Source organism: Vulpes lagopus, chromosome 7 (genome assembly GCF_018345385.1).
Source record: "Vulpes lagopus strain Blue_001 chromosome 7, ASM1834538v1, whole genome shotgun sequence".
NCBI lineage: Eukaryota > Metazoa > Chordata > Mammalia > Carnivora > Canidae > Vulpes > Vulpes lagopus.
The window spans coordinates 4,486,064-4,510,469 of NC_054830.1; the positions used below are offsets into that span (position 1 = coordinate 4,486,064).

At 59.3% G+C, this 24,406-nt stretch overlaps 3 protein-coding genes across 6 annotated transcripts; 1 reads left to right on the forward strand and 2 right to left on the reverse strand.

Moving 5' to 3' along the window:
- The first annotated feature begins 60 nt into the window (after positions 1–60).
- CRB3 (crumbs cell polarity complex component 3) lies at positions 61–6,578 on the forward strand. 3 transcript variants are annotated; one of them, XM_041760741.1, is made up of 6 exons: positions 61–448; positions 1,712–1,800; positions 2,166–2,341; positions 3,055–3,128; positions 3,424–3,567; positions 3,916–6,578. In XM_041760741.1, the coding sequence occupies exons 3-6, from the start codon at positions 2,260–2,262 to the stop codon at positions 3,985–3,987; spliced, it is 372 nt and encodes a 123-aa protein (XP_041616675.1). In that variant the 5' UTR covers positions 61–448; positions 1,712–1,800; positions 2,166–2,259; the 3' UTR covers positions 3,988–6,578. The 3 variants fall into 3 exon arrangements, with proteins under 3 accessions (XP_041616675.1, XP_041616676.1, XP_041616677.1); XM_041760742.1 differs by lacking the exon at positions 61–448 and having other exon boundaries at positions 1,795–1,933; XM_041760743.1 differs by lacking the exons at positions 61–448; positions 1,712–1,800 and adding an exon at positions 1,812–1,941.
- Positions 4,497–13,354, reverse strand: DENND1C (DENN domain containing 1C). Of its 2 annotated transcripts, XM_041760733.1 has the most exons (23): positions 13,235–13,354; positions 11,898–11,962; positions 11,774–11,817; positions 11,601–11,650; positions 11,274–11,393; positions 11,120–11,189; positions 10,869–10,943; positions 10,713–10,778; positions 10,551–10,604; positions 10,327–10,437; positions 9,553–9,653; positions 9,419–9,464; positions 9,205–9,306; positions 8,985–9,110; positions 8,019–8,123; positions 7,157–7,247; positions 7,018–7,058; positions 6,722–6,793; positions 6,007–6,051; positions 5,831–5,938; positions 5,556–5,623; positions 5,205–5,412; positions 4,497–5,114 (listed from the first exon to the last, which is right to left on the reverse strand). In XM_041760733.1, exons 1-23 carry the CDS (start codon positions 13,249–13,251, stop codon positions 4,497–4,499), a joined length of 2,403 nt encoding a protein of 800 aa, XP_041616667.1. In that variant the 5' UTR covers positions 13,252–13,354. The 2 variants fall into 2 exon arrangements, with proteins under 2 accessions (XP_041616667.1, XP_041616668.1); XM_041760734.1 differs by lacking the exons at positions 4,497–5,114; positions 5,205–5,412; positions 5,556–5,623 and having other exon boundaries at positions 6,722–6,789.
- A 5,738-nt stretch (positions 13,355–19,092) lies between these two features.
- TUBB4A (tubulin beta 4A class IVa) lies at positions 19,093–24,172 on the reverse strand. Its single transcript, XM_041763560.1, has 4 exons — positions 23,990–24,172; positions 23,393–23,501; positions 23,170–23,280; positions 19,093–20,616 (listed from the first exon to the last, which is right to left on the reverse strand). The coding sequence occupies exons 1-4, from the start codon at positions 24,044–24,046 to the stop codon at positions 19,559–19,561; spliced, it is 1,335 nt and encodes a 444-aa protein (XP_041619494.1). The 5' UTR covers positions 24,047–24,172; the 3' UTR covers positions 19,093–19,558.
- Between the last annotated feature and the right edge of the window lie 234 nt (positions 24,173–24,406).

Below are 24,406 nucleotides of genomic sequence, written 5' to 3' on the forward strand. Positions count from 1 at the left end.
AGGTCGGCTTCCTATTGGCCGGAGCTGCCGGAGCGCCGCCCCCCCGCCCCACCTGGGCGGGGCTTCCGCGTCCACCGGGTGCTGCCTGGAGCCCCCGCAGCCTCGGGCCGGCCCGGCCGCCTTAAAGAGGCCGCAGCCGGATCCAGTCGCCGTGCGAACTGCTCTCTCCAGACCAACCTGGGGATGGACCTCAGTGTCCCAGGCACGAGTGCGGAGGAAGAGCGGGGAGCCGAGCGCTGGAGGCGGGGCACCCGCCTGTCGCGCTCGCTGCACCTGCCGAAAGTCCCGCCCACTCCTTTCGGGCGCAGTTTCTGGAGTCACCGTTAGGGGGAGGGGCGGCCAGACCACTGGGCGAAAAGTACTAACAATAGCTAACATTGATTCACGGCGTTGCACAACCCAGGCCTTTTACTCCCCCCTCGCGTCGTCCTCGCCGAAACCCTATAAGGTAGGTGGGACTGGCTTTCCCACTTCACACACGAAGGTTAAACTGCTCCCCCGAGGCCACATGCCCAGAAAGGGGCAAAGCGGGGATTTAACCAGACCTGGAATTCTGACCCACCGCTCTATCCTCTAAAAGTGATAATTTCCCCTTAACCCTTCCTCTTCACCCCAGAGTTTCCGGGGAGGGGGGTGGTCTTATTACCACCGTCCTTTATCGGAAGGGACGGCCCTAGGGGCACATTTAGCTCTGCCCAGACAGGTGTGCTCAAACGCACCTGTGGGTCCCAGACCAAAGGGCCCCTTTGGAGGAGGGTCCCCTCACAGGTGTTTTCTTCACAGGGGGGTCCTTGCGGGTGCCCTACAACATGGGGAATACAGATGTTTTCCCAGAGAAATGCCTGGGAATGCCTCAGATACATCCCTGACAGGTGGGCCTCAATACACACGAGCCTCTGTCCTGCTGCCCCCCCCACCCCCCTGAAGCTCCAGTGCGCTTCAATATGAGTGTGCCTCATGCAGATGTTCTCAGGTCTTTTTTTTTTTTTTTTTCATTTGATCTCAATTCTATGCAGATGTTCCTCATACCAGGCTTTTGCCTTCATTTCACAGGTGTGTTTCTCAACAGAAACCCACCCAGGAATGCATTATATAGCTCCCCCCGGCCTCCCCCCATAGGTATGTTGTAGTTAAGTACACACCTGTATGGGCACATCTGCATATACCTGGGTCCTATGAGGTGTACTGAAATGCAGTTGTGTCTTGTACGGGGCTTTCCAATACATTTCCCCACAGGGATTCCTCATACTAGTGTTGCTCGTCTCATGGGCGAGCCATGCAGATGCGTTTCCGAGACAAACGTATCCTACATCAGCGTGTCTCGGTTAGGGGTTTGCTATAATGCAGGTGTGCTCTAAACGGCTGTTTTCTACACAGGTATGTTTCCGTTCAGCTGTACTCCAAATAGGTGTGATTCAATGCAGATGTCTCCCATAGGGGTTCTTCTCATATATCCACGCAAATGTCTTCCCTACAGGTTGGCTCCTAGGCAGGTGTGTCCCACACAGGTGTGTTTTTATTAGGGCCCACCCATTCAGGCCTGCCCCAGACAGGAGTGCCTCATGCACCAGTGTCTCCACGCCCGGTAATGCTTCCACACTAACGCGATCCTACAGATATGCCCGCAATATAGGTGGAAGGGCCGTCGTACACCTGCGCGCTTCCGCGCCTTTTTACTCTTCCGTATTATAGAATTGGGTTCCCGTTACAGGTGCGTCCCTGGCGCGGTCCCACCTCCGCTTGGCTCCGCCCTCCCATCGAGGCTCAGGTGCACAAGCCGGAAGTGCGCTCCCCTCCCAGGTGAGTGACTAAACTTTCCGGGTCACGTGAGCGGGCGGGGCTGGAGGAGCCCGAGCTACCGACGGACGCACCGAGGGTTCGAGCCAGGGACCCGGACCTGGAACCTGAGCCAGGTCGGAGACGCCTGGGCCAGGTAGGGAGGTAGGACGCGCGGCTTGGCCTGCCTCCCCCTCCCCCCTCCGGCCCCCTTCCCTTTCCCCAGCCCAGGAACGCGCCGCCTCGAGTTAATCTTTAATCTCTGACCTCTGGCGGCGGGGGCGGGGCGGGACTCCTGGGTGCCCGGGGCGGGTCATCCCTCCCCTCGGCCTGCGCCAGGGTCCGGGCCCGTCCCCCACGCCCCGGCCTTTCTCTTTCTGCCGCCCCAGGTGCCGGGTCGCGGGGACCCCCGGCCCGAGATGCGGTAGAAGCAGCGCGCCCGCGAAGCCCGGTCCCCGGTGCCACCAGCCCGTCGCCCGGCCCATGGCGAGCCCCGGCCTGGGGCTGCTCCTGGCGCTCGGCCTGCCGCTGCTGCCGGCCCGCTGGGGCCGGGCCTGGGGGCAAAGTAGGTACCGGCGGGGGGCGCGCGGGGGTTACCTGGGCCCTGGAGAGGTCAAGAACGCGGAGCGGTCACCAGATACCTTGAGAGGAGGCTACAGGGTCGGGCAGGGGTAGGGATTTCCTTGCACGATTGGAGTTGGTGTAGAATTCCTGAGTTCCCGGGGAAGGTGGAATTGTGAGCCGGGGACAGGAGCCCGTGTACCCGAGTCTCCCTGTGCTGGAGGTGTTTTTGGCGGACTGGGAGCCAGGAGGAGGCCTGCCTGGGTTGACCAGACTGGCCATAGGTGTGGACCCAGCCTTTCAGTCCTATTTCAGTTTCGGGAGCCGGGGGGGAGATGTGAGTCAGACACTCCAGGGAAACGCAGGATCCACCCAGATCCTTAAGGGCCGAGGGAGGGCTGGAGGGGTGGGGTGGGGGGGAGGGCAGGGTCTGACGGTCAGACACCGTCCATTACAGCAGACCCCAACTCAGCACAAACTGCAAACTACTGGTGGCTGATTACTCACTGCTAGGCTTTGCCGAGTTTGGGGGTGGCTAGAGGAGCAGAAACAACCAGGCCGGCCCCTGCATGCAGGGTACCCACAGTCTCTACCAGAACCGAAGACAGAGAAAGGCAGGGTCCTAACTGAGGGATGCCCAAGGGAGGTGCAGTCGTGCCAAGATGGGAAGGCTAGATAAGGATTAACTTATCCTCCCTACCCACCCCTTCCCCACAGCGCTGGACCCCCAGGTAAATGAGAACAGCACCATTACACCCTCTGCCCCCGGCTCTGGCTCCAATGGGGCCCTGGTGAGTTGGGGTTATATGTAGGAGGAGGGTCACAGGGATTTATTCAGGTGTCCCACATGTAGCAGGTGAAAGGGCCCAGACTCCCAGAGGTGGCAGGTGCTTGGGAGGGAGATCCCAGGCATGGCAGGGGGGAGCCTGGGAGCCCCAGATGTGATTGATGGGAATCGGGGGTCCTGGGTGGAGGATCCACATCACCAAAAGTGGGGGGCTTTGGCAGGGGGGTGGGTGGGTGGAGAGATTAGGAGCCCTGGATGCTTCTCAGGTGAGGGTGGACAACCTGTCCCCTCTCCTGCAGTCTCAGGAGGCCATCACTGCCATCATTGTGGTCTTCTCCCTCCTGGCCGCCGTGCTTCTGGCCGTGGGGCTGGTGCTGCTGCTGCGAAAACTGCGTGAGAAGCGGCAGACACAGGGCACCTACCGGCCCAGCAGCGAGGAGCAGGTGGGTGCCCGTGTGCCGCCGCCCCCCAACCTCAAGCTGCCGCCCGAGGAGCGGCTCATCTGAATGCTGGGGCCTGCTGTAGCCGCCACCACTGCCCAGGACCGCCCGGTGCTCGCTCACACACAGCAGCCGCCACCGAGACAACAGCCTCTGATGGTTCAGGAGGACTTGGGGGGCCATGGGGCACCTGCCTGGCGGGCTCGGTGAAGCATGCCACCTCTGCTTGACTCTGCCTGCAGTTAGGGGTGCCGGGGCTGGGGGCCCGCCTCCGCGCTTGCTGCACCGTCTTCGCTCGGCTGTTTGTCCTGCTGCCGCACAGGCCCGACAAATCCTCTCCTTTCCTTTCAGTTCAACCATGCAGCCGAGGCCCGGGCTCCCCAGGACTCCAAGGAGACAGTGCGGGGCTGCCTGCCCATCTAGGTCCCCTTTTCTATCCATCTCCCTTGCTGTGTGACCTTAGGGGAAGGCTGAGCCCTCTCTGGGCAACCAAACTTACCCAGTGCTTAAGAGTAGAAGGGAAGAAGGTGCTTTAAAGACAGTCCCTGAGGGCTAGGGAGAGTGTGCTGCTCATATTTTATATATTTACATATATTCAGTAGTGAGAGATATTAAAACTTGTTGTTGTTGTTTTTTGAGCTGATGGGGGCAGGAATTAGTCTAGATGGGAGGAACACACTCAGGACTCATAGGCTGTTGAGTTATGAATTGTAAGGTTGCAAGGATCCGAGGGCTGGGAGGGCTTCCTGGAAGGGAGGGGCTTTCAGCTGCACCTTTGAGCCAACTGGAGGCTGCTCCAGGAGGAAGGTAGTGGATGGGCTGTGTTTCTGAGCAGAGAGAGGGCCCCCGGATAAACTCACCAGGAAAACCAGTTTTGGGTTCTTGTGGCTTTATTGAAGGAAGGACGGGGGTCTCCTCCAGGACCCTGATTCTTAACCTTCAAAACACTTTTTAAGCTCAGCAACTCTGGGCCCGCTCCTAGCCTGGGGCCCCTGCCAGTCGTTGGCAGGTGCAGCAGGGGATCTGAGGGCTCCCGGCGCCCCCTCCGGGAGCTGGGGGTGAACGGGTTCTGCCAGCAGGACCTCAGAAGGCTGGGATCTGGGATTCTCTGGGGAACCGGTATCTGAGGAAGAATCAAGGGGTTGGAAGGTCCGGGTAATATCCACGTTGGGCTTTGTGGGGACCAGAAGTTGGGGGCTTTCTGGAGGGCTGGACTCGGTGGGTTCTGTGGAGAGCTGGGAGCAGGGGCTGTCCTGGGCTCTGGGATCTTCGACTTCCTTGGGGGAAGGGGAGAGATGTAGGATTAGGAGATGGGACTCAGGGTCTCCTTGGCTGCATGTGTCCACAGGACCTGATGAGGACTGGGATGGAAGTATGATTTCTTGGCTGGCCTCCAAGGGTGGCTGGGAAGTAGGGTCCTCTGAGGAGATCATGGCATCTAAAGGCTGGAGGGTGTGCAGAGATGGCAGGTCAGCAGACAGGGACAGGGGCTGAGGCTCTGGTGGTTTCTCATCCTCTGGTTGCCATCTTGGTCCTCCTGGTATGTCAGGCTGGGTAGGGGTAGGGAGATGGGCAAGTTGCTGGCCTTCGATGCTGGAGGGGCTGGATGGGCTAGTGGGGGAGGACTAGGAGGCTCTCACCAGGCTGAAGCAGCTGTCCGAGTCCCCTCTGTGGCAGCAGTCCAAGCTCTGACTGGGCCGTAGGCTGCTCGTCCTGCTGGCTCCCGTGCTCAGACTGTCCAGAATCTCGCTCAGCAAATCCAGTTCTTCTCCAGACCCCAGGAAACTGCTGTCCAGAGCCTCCTCTGCCCATGGGTCCTGGGCATCCTCAGGGCTCAGAGCAGGTGCCCTGGGTAAGGATGGGCCGCCTCACATGTCTGCTCAAGACTCCCCAGTTTTGACTGGACGGTTCTTGAGTTTAGAGACCACCCTCCCCATCAGTCTTGGCCTCCCACTCCCAATAAGGCTCCCTCCCCAGCCATTGAGCCTTACCTCTCCCCCAGGGATTGGAGAGGTCTCTCCTCCAGCCGCAGCCTCCTGCTGGGGCGAATGGGCCGGTTCTGCAAAAGACAGATTCTCGGAGGGCAGGGCCTCAGGAAATACCCAATCGGGTTTCTGGGGGAGGGTGAGTGTTAAGTGGGCACCGGATATTGGGGTAGGTGAACTGTGAGTGAGGTGTCTGAATGAAGACAGAATGGGAGGAGGCCTAGGTGGTAATTCCAGGTGAGAGCATTTGTGGTGGTGGTCGGGCAGGCAGGCAGACCTACCTTTCCAAAGTGCTGGGTGATAGGCAGGCGCTGCTGCAGGCGATCTGAGCGGCTGGTGAAGGACGGGGCTCTCAAGGAACCCCCCCTTTGCAGGCCAGAGTCCCCATCCTAGGAGGAGGGTGAGTGAGCCAGGAGCCCCTTCTTCCACTGCCCCGGCCACTGGCCACTGGCCTTACCTTGTACATCAGAAGGCTCTGCATACCCTTCAAGCTGCTCTTGGCCTGCGGAGGAGCCAAAAGAATTAGACTCCACAGTGACTTGACCCTGAGCATTTGAGAGCTCAGCTCTCCATCATAGGACAACTGTCTTGCCATCTGTTCACGTTTGGGCCTCACAGAAAGTCACAATTCTCCACTTGCCACCTGAGAAGTCCATGCAAACTCACCGCTTGCCTAATACAGAGGGAGTATTCCTAGGGGACGTAACCGCTGAATGAAATGGGGAGGGGCAAAAATGGAATGTTGTAAAAATGTATCAGCATTCAAAAGCCAAGCAAGGAATAAATCCTAAGGGACAACTCGAGTAAATCCTAAGGGACACCTCGAAGCTGCAGAAGTTGGCCACAGGAAACTTCTGGGCTTGAGAGAAGAGAAACAAGGGCAGAGGCTGGGACTGTCGTCGTGTCTGAGGACAAAGGATGTTCACCAATGAATCTAGGTTGTCAATTTTAAATAGGGAACCAATGATCCTGACAAAAATGAGTAGGTACGCGGGAGAATAAAAGCAGGAAGACTTGTTAACAGTTTAACTGCTGGTCCAGTTCTGATTAAAAAAAAAAAAAGTGCACTTTAAATGTGGGGTTAACATGTCATGTCCCCATGAGGGGTTGAAAGGTGCCTTGTCCCCTTGTCTTTGTCACCCCAGTAAGTGGCCTGTCTAGTGTAGCCTCACCGAGCGGTACATGTTTTTGACGGCTGGTTGGGTCTTGGCCTTGACTGAATGCAGGAGGGCACCGCCGCCTTTCTGGGGAGAGAGAATGGGAGGAGAGAGACTTGGTCCCTTGGGGTTCCCCCAGACTCCATCTCCCCCCCTCAGCTGTGTGGTGCAGGACAAGGCCCCCTCCCTCGCCAGGTCTCGATTTCTTGACTTCTGTCTCTAAGTGAGCATAATGATGACGCTTCCTGGGGACCGTTAGGAGGCTAAGTTAATCCAATAATAAACACTAAGCAAGTGTTCGGTGTTCCTACCTTTAGGTTGTCTGCCCAGAGCTGGTAGGAGCGAAGAGCACCTGCAAGGAGGAGAGGTGGTCATGGCTGGTGGGCTCAGGCTGCGGTGCTGGTGGGGCGGGGGGGGGGGGGGGGGCTCCGGGCTAGGCACAGAGCTCACCTGAGGACGCCTCACTGCAGGTGATCTCCTGCTCAAAGAGATCTGTGAAGCCCTCTCCTGTGTTCAGCTTCTCCAGTCGCCCTTCGATGAACTGGGGGCGCGGTAAGGGTCAGAAAGGGCTGCCACCTACACATCTGAATTGAGGACTCAGGGTTCTGCTGGCCCTACAGACTCAGAAGCCATCCCTGGCCCCTCCGGGGGCTCACCCCTGGGACCCAGGAGTCTGGAGCCACCTGAGGCAGCCAGAAGTCCAACCCTCTCCCCGCCTCCCCGGTCAGGACCTGGCGAGGACCAGACTCCGCCCCTCAGAAGGACCCGGAAGTCGGACTGACACTCCTGGACCGGCCCCTCTCGTTTCAGTGATCCTGGAAGGAGTCGACCTCACCTTCAGGGACCCGAGAACCCATCCCCGCACAGATGGGCCCTAGAGTCCAGCCCACCTCCCGAGAACCCAGGAGTCCGGCTGCACCTCTCCCCACGCGTCCCTGTGACCCAAGAGCCCCCGCCCCCCTCCCCAGCAAGAGGAGTGAGCGCTCGGAACGCGCCCCCACCCCCGCCCCGACGCGCCACCCTTAGGGACCCAGAGATTTGATCCCACCCCAATCTCCCCAGGGACCTGGGGGGGGGGTAGATCTCATCCCCCCCAGGAGTCAGGGGCTCTCATCTTTAGGGACACAGGCGTTCAGTCATGCTGCCTCCACCCGGGACCTTGAAGGGTGGGACCCCGAGGGGCCCACTCTAGTCTCGCCCAATGGGACCCAGGCGGCTGCCTGTCTAGCTCTGGCTCGCCTCCAAGGACCCAGAATTTTCCGCCCTAGCCGCGCCTCCCAGCCCCGGCTCCGCCCCCAGGGCTCTGGCGCACCTGTTTAAAAAGCTGCAGGTGCACAGCCCGCCTGTGGAAGGCCTGGAGGGGCGCTCCGGGCTTCTGGGCCAAGAAGGCTTCTTCACTGAAGGTCACAGGCTGGCCCTAGAAGAAAGACTCGCGATCTGATCTTACGTGGCTCTCCTGGAGCCCACCTGTCTCCATCATTTTACCCATATGTCTATGTAGCAGACGTTGACTGAGTGCCTACTGTGTGTCTGATCTTGTGCAGGGTCTCGGGGGGCCACAGAGAGGTCTTGGCTTTTAACCCTTTGAGGAGGAGGAGGGCGGGACCTGATTCTGGTGCTCACAGGTGACTTCTGGCCGCTGTGGGGAGGACAGATTGTAGTGGGCGAGAGTGGGAGTGCTTGAGAGACGACTGAAGGAGATGAAGGCGCTAATCCAGGCAAGCAGTAATGGGGCCCAGCCCCGGGAGGAGACGGGAAAGGGGAGATATTGGCAGATTCGGAATGTGTTGTAAAGGCAGAGCCAACAGAAATGTCCAATGCTCGAATTGTAGACCCCTGCTCCCAAGTTTTTATAAAATAGTTGTGAAAACGGTGGTGGGAAGGCTTGAGAATGGGCAGATCCTGACGTTCTGGCTTCAACACTCACCCCGCTGTGGGACTTCTCCAAGCCTTGGTTCCTCATATGTAAAATGAGACCATAATGGTATCTATTTCATAATAGTGTTGTGAGCATTACGTGACATAATAGTGACAGTAAAACCTAGTATTTGTCAAGCGCTCACGATGTGCTAGGCACTCCCCAAACATTTTGCATGTGACCCTTTTGTGCGAGTACTAGGGGGATCCCATTTTACAGATGAGCAAACAGAGGCACGGAGTAAGCGCTCCATAAAGGCTAGGTATGGTCACCATCACCGTCATCATCATCATTTATTGTTACTATTATGAATCCTTCAGTGGCCCACGAGGCCTCTCCCCTGGCCTCCCCGCTGCTCACCGGGCTGCAGACGAGCGCATCGCGGTACCCCCCGAAGAGCAGGGCCTGGGCTTTGAGGAAGAGACGGGACACCCCTTCCCCCGGCGCCAGCGCAACCTTCCGTAGTCGCAGTCTGAGCAGGGACACCTGGGGAACCAGCGGAGGCTGTGAGCCCTGAGCCAGGGGGTGTGGGGCCTCAGCGGCCGCGACGCGGCGGGAACCCAGAAGGGGTGACACTGACCACGTCTGGGGGCAACGCTTGCACGTCGTCGAAGGGCGTCTCCAGGATATTGGAGTCCACGTTCATCACCACGACTTCCTCCAGGGCTTTCTCTCGCACTCTCTGCGTTGGGGAGCGGGGGTGGGGGCGGCCGCTCAGAGCCCGAGGATCTCTGGCGGGGGCGCTTATTTAGGGGTGCAGGAGGGGGATCCCGGCCGGCGCTGCAACCACTCACCTCGGCGAGACTGGAGTGCACTCCGATGAGGTAGGGCATGGGCGCACTGCGGACGACCGAGGGCACAGGGTCATGCAGGCACCACCCCAGCGTCCCCAGAATCCCAGGTCCCTTCCCCAGTCCCCGTCCCTCACCAGCAGTAGTCCAGCAGGTGCGGCGGCAGCGTGGGGATCAGCACGTGCTCCCAGTGCATAGGGTACAGGAGGGCGCAGGACGCGTGGACGCACGATGTCAGCTGCGGATACGCGGGGGGGCCGTGGGGTCAAGGCCTGGACCCTCCCCCCATCTCCAGTTTCAAGGACCCTCTTTCGGATGGTGGCTCTCCCGGCTCCATTTCCCACGTCCCCAATCTCCTGTCCCCATTTCCCCCTCCTCGCCCCTTCCCCACGCACTGCTGGGTAAGAGGCGAAAATCCAAATCCCGTTAGGAATCCTGTGGACACCAAGAATTCGGCAAATGACAGTGTTTGGAGCTGGTGGAGCCAGTACTCCGCAGGGCAGAGGCCCTTAGGGGGCGGAGCTAATATGCAGCCCCCAGAGCGCTCCCCAGGAGGCGGGGCCAGGACTCGGCGCCCTGGGTCCCGCCCCTGGGGATGGAGCCGGCGTAGGTCCCGCACTCCCGACCCCCCAGACCCCAGGCCTCCTCCTAGCGATGCAACTAGGATTTGCTCCCCAGGCTCGCAGCCCCCAGAGGGGCGGAGCCAGTCTCGTTTCGGCCCCTAGTGGGCGGGGTCTGGACGGAGCCCTGCAGGAGAGGGGCCTACAGCCCCGCCCACTCTGAGCCCCCCCAGAAGGGCCCAGCCAGGGTTAGGGACCCAGCCAGGACTTTGCCCCAAGTCCCGCCCAGGGGAATTAGAGCTCGGGATCCGCCCCGTCGCCCCGCCCCGGGACGGCTGGCCCCCGCCTCACGGTGCTCAGCTTGCTGGAGACGAGGAGGACCCTTCTCTCCGCCAGGAGCGCGGCGAACAGCCCCACGATGTTCTCGTCGGTCACCGCCACCACCAGCTCCGTCAGGTTCCTCTGAGCACCGGAGAGAAGCGCTGGGCGCGAGGGACCGCAGGATTCGACAGCCCCCCTCTGGGTTTGGAAATCTCTCCCCGCCCCCCAGGACCCCCTCCCACGCGTCCACTCACGTTCTCAGGAATGGATGGCAGGCGGCCCGAGTCGGGAGCTACGAAGCAGGAAAGCTGGAGGGGTGGGGGGGAGCGATGGGTGGGGACATCGATCAGCCGGGGGGGGCGGGGGGTCGGCCTCCCCTGGGTGCCCAATCTAACCGGGTCCCCAGTTCTGCTCACCGGCCTGCTGTTCCCAGGGGCAGGGGGCGGGATGCTTTGTGCGCTGGAGAGTGTCACTCTGCTGCCCTGGGAGAGAGTGTAGCTGTGTGGTCAGGGCTGGGGTGCAGCCTCTCTGTCCACCCAAGGGGGGACACCCAGGGGTTGAGGGCTACTCACCAGCTCTATGGAGGCCTGAGTCCCAGGCAGGGGCTGCTGCAGCAGGTTTAGAAGAAGTTCCTCCACCTCAGAGACCTGGGTAGGAGTGGGGTGTCTGAGCCAGAAGGGATTCTGGGGGCCTTGGGGCCGGGGGAGGTGGTGGTGCTGAGTGGTCTGGGAGGAGCTGAGGGTCTTAGGTTCTGAGCCTGGCTGGGGGCTTGGGAGGGTAAGGCTGGGGCTCCCACAGGAATAGGAAGGGGGGCTGGTCTCACTTGATCCTGGGCCAGGAGGTCGCCCACTGTGTTCAGCAGCTTGTAGAACACCTCAAACCAAGGCAGGTGGCTGTGGAGAGAAGACATAGGTTCTACAAAGTACCCCTAGGCCGAGGCCCTTCCCAGCCCCACCCCAGAGCCCCATACCCCACACCTGAGGATGCAGAGGCAACTGTGGGCACCAGCCCGTAGGTGGCAGAAACCAAATCTGCGGGTGCCGCTCAGGTCAGTGAGGGCGAAGGTGAAATGCTGGACAGCCGGGCTGGGAGGCTCCCTGCAGTTGGGAAAGGCTCTTAGAGACCTGAGGGTCCCAGCTTTCTGATCCATGCCCCCCCCCCCCAGCACTCCTAGTATTGTGTCCACCAGTCTGTGGTTCTGGGTGTTTAGGTTCTCAGTTGTCAGGGTCCCTGGGTGTTTGAATCCTGGGGGTTCCTGAGAGGTCTGAGTCCTTGGGGCCTTGAGTGTCTGTTTCCCTCCGTACCTTTCCACATCAAAAGGGAAGCAGAATTTAGGCACCATCTGCATAGCTTCCTGGAGATGGAGAGAAGCACACGCTGCTTGACCACCCAGGCTGGGCCACAACCCTGGCCGACTGTCTCTTCCCCTGGGGGGACTGACCCTGGCTCCAGGGGAGCAAAGAGCCAGCCTGCATACCTGGTCCCTGAAGTCTGGGGGGAACTGCCGCAGGATGGGGGGATCTGCGGGAGAGCAGGCTTCTAAGTCCAGGGTCCCAGATCCATCCTCGTGTCCCCGTTCCCACCTGATACCCCCAACTCACCTTCCTGCAGGGAGGCAGGGCAGGCTGCTTCAAAGAACCAATCAAACATGGCAGGTGGACCCCCTCTGTGGGACAGGACATGTGGGACATGGCTTAGTGGGTCCAGGGGCTTGCTTCTGTGTATGTGGTCGTGTCTGCTGCTCTGTATGTGTGTGTGACAGGTGCAACTGTGTGTGTGTGACCTCAATGATTTGTAGCAGTGCATAGGTCGTGTGATGCTGTGCGAACACTAGTGTTGACTGTATGTGCATGACAGAGGTATGGAGCAGAGTGAGAATGCGACCGTGTGTATGCGGGTGACTTGTGTGTACACACAGATATGCATGTGTACCTGATTACGAGCGTGTGACTTGTATTTATGTGTTGCATGACTTGTGTGAGCAGGACTTAGGTGAATGTGCAGCATGTGTGTGTGTGCATGTGTGCATGACTTGTGTGAGCATGCAGATGTGTATGTGTGAGCAGGACTTATGTGACCATGCAGAGGTGTGTGTGTGTGTGTGTGTGTGTGTGACTCTACCCTGAGTCTGCCTGACTGTCCACTGTAGGTGTCAGGGGGGGAGTGTGACTGTGTGCGACCAAGCCTGTGTGAGGATGAACGACATCCACAGTCTCCTGCGTGGCCGTGAGCGTGGCTGGGTAAATGTGTGTGGATTCCTGTGGTCGTGAGAGCAAGAGCCCCTGCCTGTGTGTCTGTGTGTGGGACTTCATGGTGCCCCAGGGGCTGACCCCAGATTTCTCATCAGAGGAAGGAGGGCGGCATGCCCTGGTACTTCTGGGACCCCTGGATTCTCAGCCATCCTCCCTTGTCCCCGCCCACCCCCCACCCCCCACCCCCCCCCGCCAGAGGATGCTGGGACGTGGACTCAGGGAGAGGGACAATGAGACCTGAAGAGAGACACAGGGCAGGATGGGGACTGGCTGCAGACATTTACAGTCCCCGATGCGGGAACCCCCGGCACTTCACCCTCATGCTCACATGGTCCCACACGAGTACCGGGCACACGGACCCACACAACCTGTCTCACCACCCCGTCCCCCGCTGATCCCCCCCAAGCCATGTTCCCCATCTCTCTGGCACACCAAGGGGTGCCCACTCAGAGTTACAAACTTAGTCACACAGAGCCGGAAGGAGAAAGAGAAAGAGGGAAGAGGAGCTGCGAGTGGCCAGAGTGTGCCTGAGAGTCCAGTTCACACCGCGGGCCTGCTGAGAGGCCGGCCCCAGTCCCGGCCACCTGTCCCCCCCGGGGCCTGCCCCAGCCCAGCACCCCTCGGCCCCAGCCCAGGCCTGCCCTGGGAATCCTGGTCCAGAGAGCGGGGGAGGGCGCAGCTCTTACTCGGCTTTGGATCCCATGGTCCCTGCAGGGCCGCCGCTGGCGGTGGGGCCCTTGCCCCAGGGGTCCCCGGGGCCTGTGCTTGCGCAGGGCTGGGCCCCGAGCCCGCTCGGCTTCCTGTGTGGCCGAGAGAGGAAGTTTGACGGGTGACGTCCCAGGAGGGAGGCCCCCGCCCCCACCCCTGTGAGAGACCCAGGCGTCCTGCCTCCTAGCCTTCTGAGGATGGGTGGGATGGGCGGCGGGCTCAGAGGCTAGACCCCCGGCACCGTCCTGCCAGGCCAGGGCACCTCTGGGGCCCTGTCATCACACCCAAGCCCCCTTGTCTCTGGGGCAGCCAAAGATTCAGAATTTGCCTAAAATGCCTCCTCTGCACGACTCGTCCTTCCTTTGGTCCCTCTGTAGGGGCCATTCCCTGTAGGGCCACCAGAGGGAGCCAGGCTGGACAGTGGACACGGGGGAGCCAGGGAGGTGGGCAGATAGCAGTCCGTACACAGGAACAGACAGACAGACAGACACATACAGAGCCAGGAAGTGACTGACACAGACAAACAGGCCTGCATAGTCACAGCACACAGAGCAGAGTCTGTCTGGACCCGACGCGATGAATGCAGAGGGACAGCACACATGCGGAGGGAGCGGTCGTCGCCCAGCCTCTGTGTGATAGACACAGAGGTCACACGCCGGTGCAGCCAGCGGGCAGCTCCAGACAGAGACAACAGACCACAGCTGTGCACCACAGAGATCAGATCTGGGCGAGAGACAGGAGCGCCTAGGGCACGGATGTAGGTAGAGCAGTGACAAAGAGGCGGACATGGTCAGGACCCGGCCACAGGCCAGAGTCAGAACGCCATTGCACACATGGAGAGGGACTTGTCCAGACACACCAGAGCAGAGTTGCAGTCTCAGGAAGAGACAGAATGCAAGTGGACAGAGGGGCACACTGTCCCTGTGAAGCACAGGGACGCACGTGCAGGCACAGAGGCAGAGCACAGTACAGGTCCCCATGGTCACGCACCTACACACAAAATCCCACAGACGCGCTTAGGAGTCAAAATTTGACAGAGTCTGCAAGGCTTCTTGGCCTCCTGAAAGATGCTGAGAGCGTCTGTGTGGATGTAGATGTGCATGTGCCAGAATCCTCATGTCTGGCTTGTCCCAGGGTATCTGGAGGTGAATGTGGGTGTGTCTGTGTGGCTGTGGGATTTGTGTCTAGTCCATCGGATCATGTAGAGATGCAGGTGACTGGGGATTCTCATTCTGCACGTGTCTGTTGTGACCATGGGTGCAAGGTATTTCCACGCCAAGGAGTGGGGGGGGGGAGGGCGGTGAGCAGGTGCACAAACATGTGAACAGACACACACACACATCCCTCTAAAGCCTCCAGCCAAGACACAGGTGGATGAGGCTGAGAGAGCCCGGTGTCCCTTTTTTTTCTCCAGGGAGGCTGGACCACAGCCAGGCCTGGGGATGATGGCACATTGGCCTTCCCCCTCTCTCTTCTCACACTCTTAGACCTTGCTAGACACTGAATGAATTTGTGTCCTTCCCCAAATTCACAGATTGAGTCCCACCTCCCAAGGTGATGGTATTAGGAGGTGGGGCCAATTCACTAGGCCATGAGGGTAGAGCCCTCACCCATGGGATGAGTGCCCTTATAAGACCCCAGAAAGCTCCCCGCCCCTTCTGGCACATGAGGACACAGTGAGAAGACGGCTGTCTCTGTGAACCAGGGAGTGGGTCCTCACCAGACATGGGATCTGTTGGTGCCTTGATCTTGGTCTTGCGGTCTTGAGAACTGTGAGAAGTAAACGTGTGTTGTTTGTAAGCCACCCAGCCTGTGGCGTTCTGGTGTAGCGGCCCTGACGGACTGAGGCCTGGAGTCCGCAGAGATGTCCTGAGTCCTTCTTCGTTTCTGAAATCCACTCCAATTCAGAACAAATACCCAATGGCATACCGAGGAGGTGGGGCTAAGAAAAAAAAGAATCGATGTCTCTGATGTGTGATCTCAGGGCACGATTCTCTGTACTGCCTGGTTTCTGCATCTGTACCGTAGGTGGATACGGTGCCTGTCTCGCAGATCCCGTGACCTCCACGAGAGAGTTCATGTAAAATGTTTAGTATGAGGCCTGAATCGAACTTGTGATATGTTCTATCTGGTATTGTGGAAGCAAGTACCAAATACTGGTATCTGGTTACGGACTTCGGACTTCGTTCTTAACATCTGTGTGGCCTCAGGCAAGTTGACCCCTTCTCCCCACTTGTCTATACCCTGGCCTAAGCCTAGAACTCTCTCTTCTGATGAAGTTACTGACTTCCTTCTTTAACATCTGTGTGGCCTCAGGCAAGTCATCTGACCTCTCAGTATTAATTATCTATCGCTGTGTAACAAATGGCCCTAGAGTTAGTGGCATAAGAGAACACACATTTGTCATCTGACAGTTTCTGTGGGGGCCAGGACTCCGGGCACAGCTTATTGGGGTCCTCGACGGCAAGGTCGCTTAGCTGTAGTGAGGTGTCCATCAGGCTGTGGTCTCATCTGTAGGACCAACCGGAGGAGGGGTCTGCTCTGAAGCTCACCATATGGCTGTTGGCAGGACTGGGTTCGTTGGGGATTGTTGAACCGAGGCTCTCAGGTCCCTGCTGGCTGCTGGCTGGGCTCCGTTCTTTGCCACGTGGACCTTACTGTCATGTGCTTGCTTCACCACAGCAAGAGGGCTAAGAAGGCCAGAGAGCCCATCGCGTTGGAAGTGATGGTCTTTTGTCACTTCCAATGACAGAGGTGTTTTGTCAACACCTCTGACCTACCCCGTGGGTCAGAAGCCATCACCAGGTCCAGCCCCCAGTCAGTGAGAGGGGATCACACAAGGGCATGGGAAGGGGAGATGGGCCTCTCGGGAGGCCATCTGAAAAGCCGCCTTCTGTACTTTCTGGGCTTTCATTTTTCTCACTGTAAAATGAGGAAATCAGAACATCTATGGTGCACGTGCTCATTTGTGCAACAAAGAATTACGGAAGGCCTGTGTTGAATCGGCTGTTCCGGGGCACGTGGTGGCCCAGGTAGACAAGATTCCTGTCCTCGCGAAGCGTACGCGCCAGTGGGGACGCAAGAGGACAGACAAAAGAAACACTTGTACAGATAGACAAGATCATTGGAGTTAGCAAGAGGTGCCATCAGAGAAATGAAACAAGAGAGTGGACGGGGAGGGGCTGGGTGCTAATTCGTATTTGCCAGGGCGGGTTGCTCCGAGGAAGTGACATTTGAAGGAACTGAAGCCCGCAGACCAGAAGTGGCCGGTCGTGAGTGAGCACCTCTGGGAAAAAAAAGGAGCGGAATGGCAGGTACAGTGTTGGCTCAAGCTTGATTTGATTGAGCACCAAAAAGGTCACTGCAGTCTCAGCTTAATGAGCGACGGGGGAGGGTGATAGGGATGTAGTCAGTAGTGGGTGGAGACCAAGGTGAGAGTTGGGGTTTCAGTCTGAGTGTAGGGAGAGCTGTGGGCAGGTTTGAGCCGGGGAGGGACAGGCTCTTATTTGCATATACAGGCTCCTCTCTGGCTGATGTGGAAGGGGGACTGACTTCAGGGTGGCTGGGGTGGTGGCAGGGGGGGCCAGGGCAGCGATGGGTGGGAGGAGGTTTCGGGATGTGGAACAGTGGTGGCTTAGGCCAGGGTATAGACAAGTGGGGAGAAGGGGTCAAATTTGGGGCACAGAGACAACTAGACTCAGCAAAAGATAGGAAGAGGGTAGGGTGCTGGGCATGGGAAACAAAGAATCAAGGCTGACTCCTCGCTTTGGGGTCTGAGCAACTGGATGGTGCCCATTACTGGAGAAGGGGATGTTTGGGGAGTAGGAGTTCTTTTGCTGCCACCTAAGGTTTGTGATGATAAAGGAGCCGAGTTCACTGCCCGGTCATCCCAACTTTCTGCCCCACCACTCAGCACTGTGCTGTGCCTGCCCAGCCGGGGGGTGCTGGGGTCTGGGGATCCACGCTGTCTTCCCTATACTTCTTCCTCCTGGCTGTGGAGAGGGGACCCAGTCAGGGGTCCACAAGGCCGGCCTGGGTCTGGTGGCCCAGCAGAGTGTGGTGGAGATAGCTGAGTGGCTCTCAACCTCTCTCCTCCTGCCTTCTCCTCCTGCTGGTTCGCCTTCCTGTGGGATTGCAGAAGTGAAAAATATGAAAAAAAAAAAAAATTTCCCAGACTTCTTTCCAGCTCTGGTTCTGGATGCAGATGAGGTTCTACCAACTTAGAAAAGCTCGCAAGATTTGGAAGGCAGAGTGAGTGTGTGTGCGTGTGTGCCTGTACCTATTTCCAGGTTTTGTGGGTGTCGGGAGGTGTGCTTGGATTCTGTAAATCTGGTGGCAGCCTCTCGATTCTCCACCTTTCTCACGGAGCAGAGGAAGCAGTTCCCTGGTGGCTCAGCTCTGTGATGTTCCGGCCTGTTCGAGGGCTGCTCAGAATGTGGTCTCATAGGCAGCATCACCACCATCACCTGGGAGCTTGTTAAAAATGCAAAGTCTGGGGGTGCTCGGGTGGCTGAGTGGGGGGAGCACACAACTCTTGATCCTGGGGTGGTGGGTGTGAGCCCTGAGTTGGGTATAGAGATAACTTAAAAACTTAAAAATAATAATTCTTCTTCTTCTTCTTCTTCTTCTTCTTCTTCTTCTTCTTCTTCTCCTCCTCCTCCTCCTTCTCCTTCTTCTCCTTCTTCTTTCTTTAGATTTTATTTATTTATTCATGAGAGACCCCGAGAGAGGGGGAGAGACACAGGCAGAGGGAGAAGCAGGCTGCCTGTGGGGAGCCCGATGTGGGACTCGATCCCAGGACCCTGGGGTCATGACCTGACCCAAAGGCAAGACGCTCAACCACTGAGCCACCCAGGTGCCCCCCAAATAAAATATTTTTAAAAATGTGAAGACTTGGGCCTCACCCCCCGCCCAAACCTACTAAACCAGGAACTCTATGGTAGAACCCAGGAAGCTGTGCTGTAGCCAAGTTTTCCTGGAGATTTTTTTTTTTTTACTTATTATTTTTTTTTAATGTAAGCCCTACATTTAACCTGGGGCTCGAGGTGACGACCCTGACAACCCTGAGCCAGCCAGGTGCCGCTTCTTGGTGAGCCTTTTGCATGCTAAAGTTTAAGAAATAAGCCCACTCGTCAGTCCCTCCAACAATGCTATAAGCCCCTAAATCCTCCTATTAAATCCTTCTCTGCTGAATATGCCTACCACGGCCCTTACGCTGAGCTCTGGCTGATAAAGGGGAGTCAGTGTTCTAGACTTATCATGTCAGGGCTTGAGCCCCAGCTCACCACGTAATAGCCAGTGGACTTTGGGCAACAGCCTCCGTGTGGCAGGCTGCGATTTCCAAAGCCGGTCCCGGCGATAGCTCCCATCCCACATGCCCTTCTGGAATCTCACCTGTACCCTTAAGAGGTGGGGTGTACATCCCATCCCCTTGAACCTGGGTAGTAGACCTTTGTGACCCTGCCGACTAGGAGTCCAGAGGACACTCACGCCGTCACTTCTGAAGCTAGGGCAGAAAAAGGCCTCGCTTTCCTGGGATGGTGGCTCACGGGGAACCGGGCACCCTGCTGCGAGGATGCCCCAGCAGACCTTGGGGGAGAACCGATGCCCTCCTACTTCCTGCCCCTTCTGAACAAATCCAGGCTCAGAGATGGCAAGTGGCTTACTTAACCCCACACAGATCCTTAGTGGTCTAGCCCGCTCTGTGGGACTCCGAAATCTCTGCCTGGCTCCCCACCGCCCCCAGATCAGAGGCTCCTTCTTCCCCACCCTGTTGCATCCCATAAGACTCACTTCCTGACCCTCCCACAGGGAGATGAAAAAGGCTCCGGGCAGAAACAGGGCAGGACAATAGTTTATTTATTGCAGGTGAAGCAGAGGGGAGGGGGTGGGGAGGCCTTTGGCTCACATGCTCAGGGCCTGCTCTCTCCGTGGCAGCTCGCAGCCCTCCACCACTGGGGGGGGGAGTGGGCGGGAACCGAGGTTGGGAGAGCAGAGGGGAGGGAGTTGGGGGGGGTGGGAGGAAAGAGGAAGGCGGGGAGGGCGCTCAGGGGAGGGGAGGTGGGGCTGCCAGTGTCAAGGGTGAGGCCAGGAGGTGGAGGCTCGGCGGCAAGCTGGGACCCGAGGTCTGGGGGCGCAGTGGGGCTCGTGGGGGAGGCCAACGGTGGAGGAGAGGTCGGAGTGAGTTACAGGTGGGGCTTGCCGGGTCCCTGGTGAAGCGGGGCTCACGGGTCAAAGGTCAGCTAGCTCCCCGACCGCCACCCCCAGCGTGAGTGGGAAGCCAGGCTCCTGGGCTCACAGCCCTAGGCCACCTCCTCCTCGGCCTCCTCCTCGAACTCGCCCTCCTCGGCCGTGGCGTCCTGGTACTGCTGGTACTCGGACACCAGGTCGTTCATGTTGCTCTCGGCCTCGGTGAACTCCATCTCGTCCATGCCCTCGCCCGTGTACCAGTGCAGGAAGGCCTTGCGCCGGAACATGGCCGTGAACTGCTCCGAGATGCGCTTGAACAGCTCCTGGATGGCCGTGCTGTTGCCGATGAAGGTGGCGGCCATCTTCAGGCCGCGCGGCGGGATGTCGCACACGGCCGTCTTGACGTTGTTGGGGATCCACTCGACGAAGTAGCTGCTGTTCTTGCTCTGCACGCTCAGCATCTGCTCGTCCACCTCCTTCATGGACATGCGGCCGCGGAAGACGGCGGCCACCGTCAGGTAGCGGCCGTGGCGCGGGTCGCACGCGGCCATCATGTTCTTGGCGTCGAACATCTGCTGGGTGAGCTCGGGCACCGTGAGCGCCCGGTACTGCTGGCTGCCGCGGCTGGTGAGCGGGGCGAAGCCGGGCATGAAGAAGTGCAGGCGCGGGAAGGGCACCATGTTCACGGCCAGCTTGCGCAGGTCGGCGTTGAGCTGGCCCGGGAAGCGCAGGCAGGTGGTGACCCCGCTCATGGTGGCCGACACCAGGTGGTTGAGGTCGCCGTAGGTGGGGGTGGTCAGCTTCAGGGTGCGGAAGCAGATGTCGTACAGGGCCTCGTTGTCGATGCAGTAGGTCTCGTCCGTGTTCTCCACCAGCTGGTGCACCGACAGGGTGGCGTTGTAGGGCTCCACCACCGTGTCCGACACCTTGGGCGACGGCACCACGCTGAAGGTGTTCATGATCCTGTCCGGGAACTCCTCGCGGATCTTGCTGATGAGCAGCGTGCCCATGCCCGAGCCCGTGCCGCCGCCCAGCGAGTGCGTCAGCTGGAAGCCCTGCAGGCAGTCACAGCTCTCGGCCTCCTTCCGCACCACGTCCAGGACCGCGTCCACCAGCTCGGCGCCCTCCGTGTAGTGGCCCTTGGCCCAGTTGTTGCCGGCTCCCGACTGGCCTGCGGAGGGGGGAGAGGGGAGAGGGGAGGAGAGCTCGACCTCAACGCCACCCAGGCCTTCCTAGCACTTGAATAAGGACATTTTTTTTTGTTTTTAAAGATTTATTTATTTATTCATTCAGAGAGAGCGAGAGAGAGGCAGAGACGCAGGCAGAGGGAGAAGCAGGCCCCATGCAGGGAGCCCGACGTGGGACTCCAGGATCACACCCCAGGCTGCAGGCGGTGCTAAACCGCTGCACCACCGGGGCTGCCCCTGTGTTTATTAGTCTCATGGTTAATCCTTCCCTCTGCTTCCACGCCTGCCTCTCTTCAGCCAGTAGCCAGGGGGATTCTGTTAGAACCCGAATGGATTCCTGCCCCACTTTGGCTCAAAACCATCCCACGTTGGCTCAAAACCCAGCTCTGTCTATAACAAGAGCCCACGTCCGTCCCTCAGCCGGCAAGGCCCTGCAGGACCTGCCACTTCCCCTCCCTGCCGTCGTCGCCTCCTCTCTCTCTCTCTCTCTCTCCCTTCTTGCTCACTCTGCTCCAGCCACAGGGTCCTCCTTGCCGTTCCTCCAACACACCACCCACAGTCCTGCCCCAGGGCCTTTGCACACACATTCCCTCTGGCTGAAATGCTCTTCCCTGCAGATACCCACGCCGCTCTCTCTCCTCCTCCAGCGCTCTGTCACCCTCAGTGAGGGTCTCCCTTACCACCCTATATACAACTGCAACCCCTCCCATTTTTTAGTCCTCTTCCCTGTTTTATTTTTTTTTCCCTCAAAGTACTGACAAACCTGTGCTGTCCTATTAATCATGTTTATTGCCTGTAATGTCACAGGGAAGTGTGAGCTCCGGGAGGACAAGGATTAGTGGTATGGGCTGGTATTTTCATGAAAAGGTAACATTTCTTCTCATCCCCTCCTCTGACTCCACCCTGGTCTGACCTCATCAAGCCTGCGCTGGACTGGTTCCCACCTTCATCTCCACCCTACACCCCCAAAGTCTGTTCTCCAAGCCACCAGAGGGCGCCCATGAGTCAGGCCCTGCCCGTGTCTACCGGCAACGCTCCGGGGCTCCCACCTCCCTCAAGGTACAAGCCCAAGTCCCCCCCCGCAGCCCACAGGGCCCTGAGCGACCTGCTCCCAGCCTGTCACCTACCTGCACTTGCCTCCTCCCTCTCTCCAGCTTGCTCACCCTGCTCTAGCCACACAGGCCTCCTTGTTGTTCCTCCAGCACACCAGGCCTGATGCCGCCCCAGGATCTTTACACCTGCTCTTCATTCTGCCTGGGATGCCCTTTCCCCCAGATAGTCACATGGTTGACTCTTCCTTCAGGTCTCTGTGCCAGGTCACAGCCTCAGAGAAAACAGGATGGCCAGGCAATCTGGCTCCCGACTCCACACTTTTACTACTGCCTCCCCTCCCCTCTCTCCTGGAACCCATAGAATCCCGTGGTCCCGATGCAGCCCTCCATGGGAACCCCTCGCACCCTGTGGCCAACATTATTTAGTCCCACCACAGCCGGATCCACACAGGAGGATCATTATCTTGCTGAATCATCCCACAGACCAGAGAGGGGGAGTCGCTTGTCCAAGGTCACACAGCTTGTCTTGTCAATGTCTAGACTTCAGCCTCGACAAACCACCCTGCTCTGAGGAAGAGAGGTGCCGGGGGTGCTGGGGGAGAGGGTGGGGCCTGGGACCTGAGGCCAAGTCGGGGTGTGCAGCCAGCCTGACCTGGGAGGCACCAGGGAAGGTTTCAGAGAAGGATCTTCACAGAGTGTGCGTGCGCCTCGAATCTGAGGGCCACAAATGTGTCTGTGGTCTTCTTCATGTGCTGTTCCCTCTCTCTTGCACATCTTTCCTCCCTTCAGTGTCTGGGTCAGCCTGTGTCCCGCTCTTATTTTAGGCTGGAGGTATTAATGATGGCAGTGAAAACCTCAAATGCTTATTTACCTTTTGCTCTCCACTCAGCATTGTTCTAAGTGCTCTGTGCATATTAACGGCTTTCAGCCTCCCATCCTGACAGGTAGGTCTTTTTGTTTTAAAGATGTGGAGACTGGGGCACAGAGAGATTCAAGAGCCCCTCTTAAGTCACCCAGCTGGCTCAATCGGTGGCTGAATTTTATTTATTTATCTCCTCTCTTGCCCATCTCCCTCCACTGGGAAGTTGGCTCCGGTAGGGTAGAGAGTTTTGTCTGCTTTGTTCATCTGGGGATCACCGCAGGACCTGGTATGCTGTAGGTGCTCAATAAGTTATTTGTTGGATGCATGAAATGGCAGAGCTGGCATTTTCACCCAGGCAGCCTGGCTCCAGTCCATACTGTTAAATTAAAATGCCACCTCCTCCAGGAAGCCTTCTCTACACCCTCCCCCATATCAGATGCCTGTCCTGGGCTCCCGCAGTGACCTGTGTGTCACGCGTCACAGCCCTGACTGCCCTGTCGGCCTGCCCCACTGGGCCGTGGGGCCCTGCGATTAGCACCGACGTCTCCCATGCTATGTGAAGAATTTCCACTAAGCATTTGGAAGTGAAAGGAACAGGGGGGCTTCCCATGCCTAGAACTCACCAAACACAAAGTTGTCAGGCCGGAAGATCTGGCCGAAGGGCCCGGAGCGAACAGAGTCCATGGTGCCAGGCTCCAGGTCCACCAGCACGGCTCTGGGAACATAATTTCCTCCTGCAGGGAAGCAGATGGAGGGCAGCTGGGGTGGCGGAGCGCCGGGCACCAGCATCCTGTCCCCTCCCAGCCTCCCCACCCGCCACCCCCGCAGGTGCCCCCTGAGCCCTACCTGTGGCCTCGTTGTAGTACACGTTGATTCTCTCCAGCTGCAGATCACTGTCCCCGTGGTATGTGCCCGTGGGGTCGATGCCATGTTCATCACTGATCACCTCCCAAAACTAGAGGGATGGTGGTGGTGAGGACAGAGCGAGGGGAAGCAGGCGGCCGGGCCTGTCCCTGCCTCTCTGGGCCCACGAACCTCCAACCACCTCCCTAGCTGCCACCTGTCCCCCCTGGCAAGGTGAAGAGGGGACCCAGAGGCCTGGTGGGGAGGCAGGGATGAGGCAGCAAGAAGGGAGAGGTGGGGGCGGGGAGGAGCAGAGTCACCACCTCAGCCCAGCCTGCTGGTGTCAGCTCGCCCAGGCTGCGGCCGCGGGGAGGGGCAGGGTCTCTTTGTGCGCGTGGGGCGGACAGCGGGCCAGCTGTGAAGCCAGCTGTGGCCAGCGCACAGAAGGCTGGGCCCCACCCCCACCGCCCTCTTTGTTCCCAGCCTGGCCCTGCCCCCGCCCCCCCCCCGGCCCCGGGGGTGCCGGCCCCGGGGACCCCAGCCCTGCGGGAGGCCCCCGGTGGGGGGCTCTGCGGGGCTCGTGGCCCGGCCCCCGCGCACCTTGGCTCCGATCTGGTTGCCGCACTGGCCGGCCTGCAGGTGCACGATCTCCCGCATGGCGGTGGCGCTGGGGGCGGACGCGGCGGCGGCGGCGCGGATGGGAGCTGGGAGCTGGGAGCTGGGAGCTGGGAGCTGGGAGCTGGGAGCTGCGGGGCGCCCGGCGGGCGATGCTGCTGCTGCGGCGGCGGCGGCGGCGGCGGAGCTCGGGCCCTGCGCCCCCGGGGCGCCTCTATATGAGCGGGCGGGGCCGCGTCACGGCCGGTCACCGGGCCGCTCCGCCCCCTGGTCCCGCCCCGGGACGCAGGGATGTCCCTCCCCCGCGGCCCCCAGGCCTCCGCGGGCACCGGCTGGGGCGCGCCGGCCCCGTGCGCCCCCACCGCGGCCCCAAGCCCCGCCGCACCTCGTCTCCCCCCGCGC

Excerpts from the sequence above, each read along its gene's own strand:
- DENND1C (XM_041760733.1), bottom strand. Across the intron at positions 10,605-10,712 it reads CCCCTGGGAACAGCAGGCCG|CTTTCCTGCTTCGTAGCTCC; the intron begins GTGAGCAGAACT and ends CCACCCCTCCAG. Across the intron at positions 7,248-8,018 it reads ACCTGCAGCTTTTTAAACAG|TTCATCGAAGGGCGACTGGA; the intron begins GTGCGCCAGAGC and ends CCGCGCCCCCAG.
- CRB3 (XM_041760741.1), top strand. The coding sequence starts at position 2,260 with ATGGCGAGCCCCGGCCTGGGGCTGCTCCTGGCGCTCGGCCTGCCGCTG. Across the intron at positions 3,129-3,423 it reads CTGGCTCCAATGGGGCCCTG|TCTCAGGAGGCCATCACTGC; the intron begins GTGAGTTGGGGT and ends CCTCTCCTGCAG. Across the intron at positions 3,568-3,915 it reads GGCCCAGCAGCGAGGAGCAG|TTCAACCATGCAGCCGAGGC; the intron begins GTGGGTGCCCGT and ends CTTTCCTTTCAG.
- TUBB4A (XM_041763560.1), bottom strand. The coding sequence starts at position 24,046 with ATGCGGGAGATCGTGCACCTGCAGGCCGGCCAGTGCGGCAACCAGATC. Across the intron at positions 23,502-23,989 it reads GCAACCAGATCGGAGCCAAG|TTTTGGGAGGTGATCAGTGA; the intron begins GTGCGCGGGGGC and ends CCATCCCTCTAG. Across the intron at positions 20,617-23,169 it reads GCCTGACAACTTTGTGTTTG|GCCAGTCGGGAGCCGGCAAC; the intron begins GTGAGTTCTAGG and ends CCCCCTCCGCAG.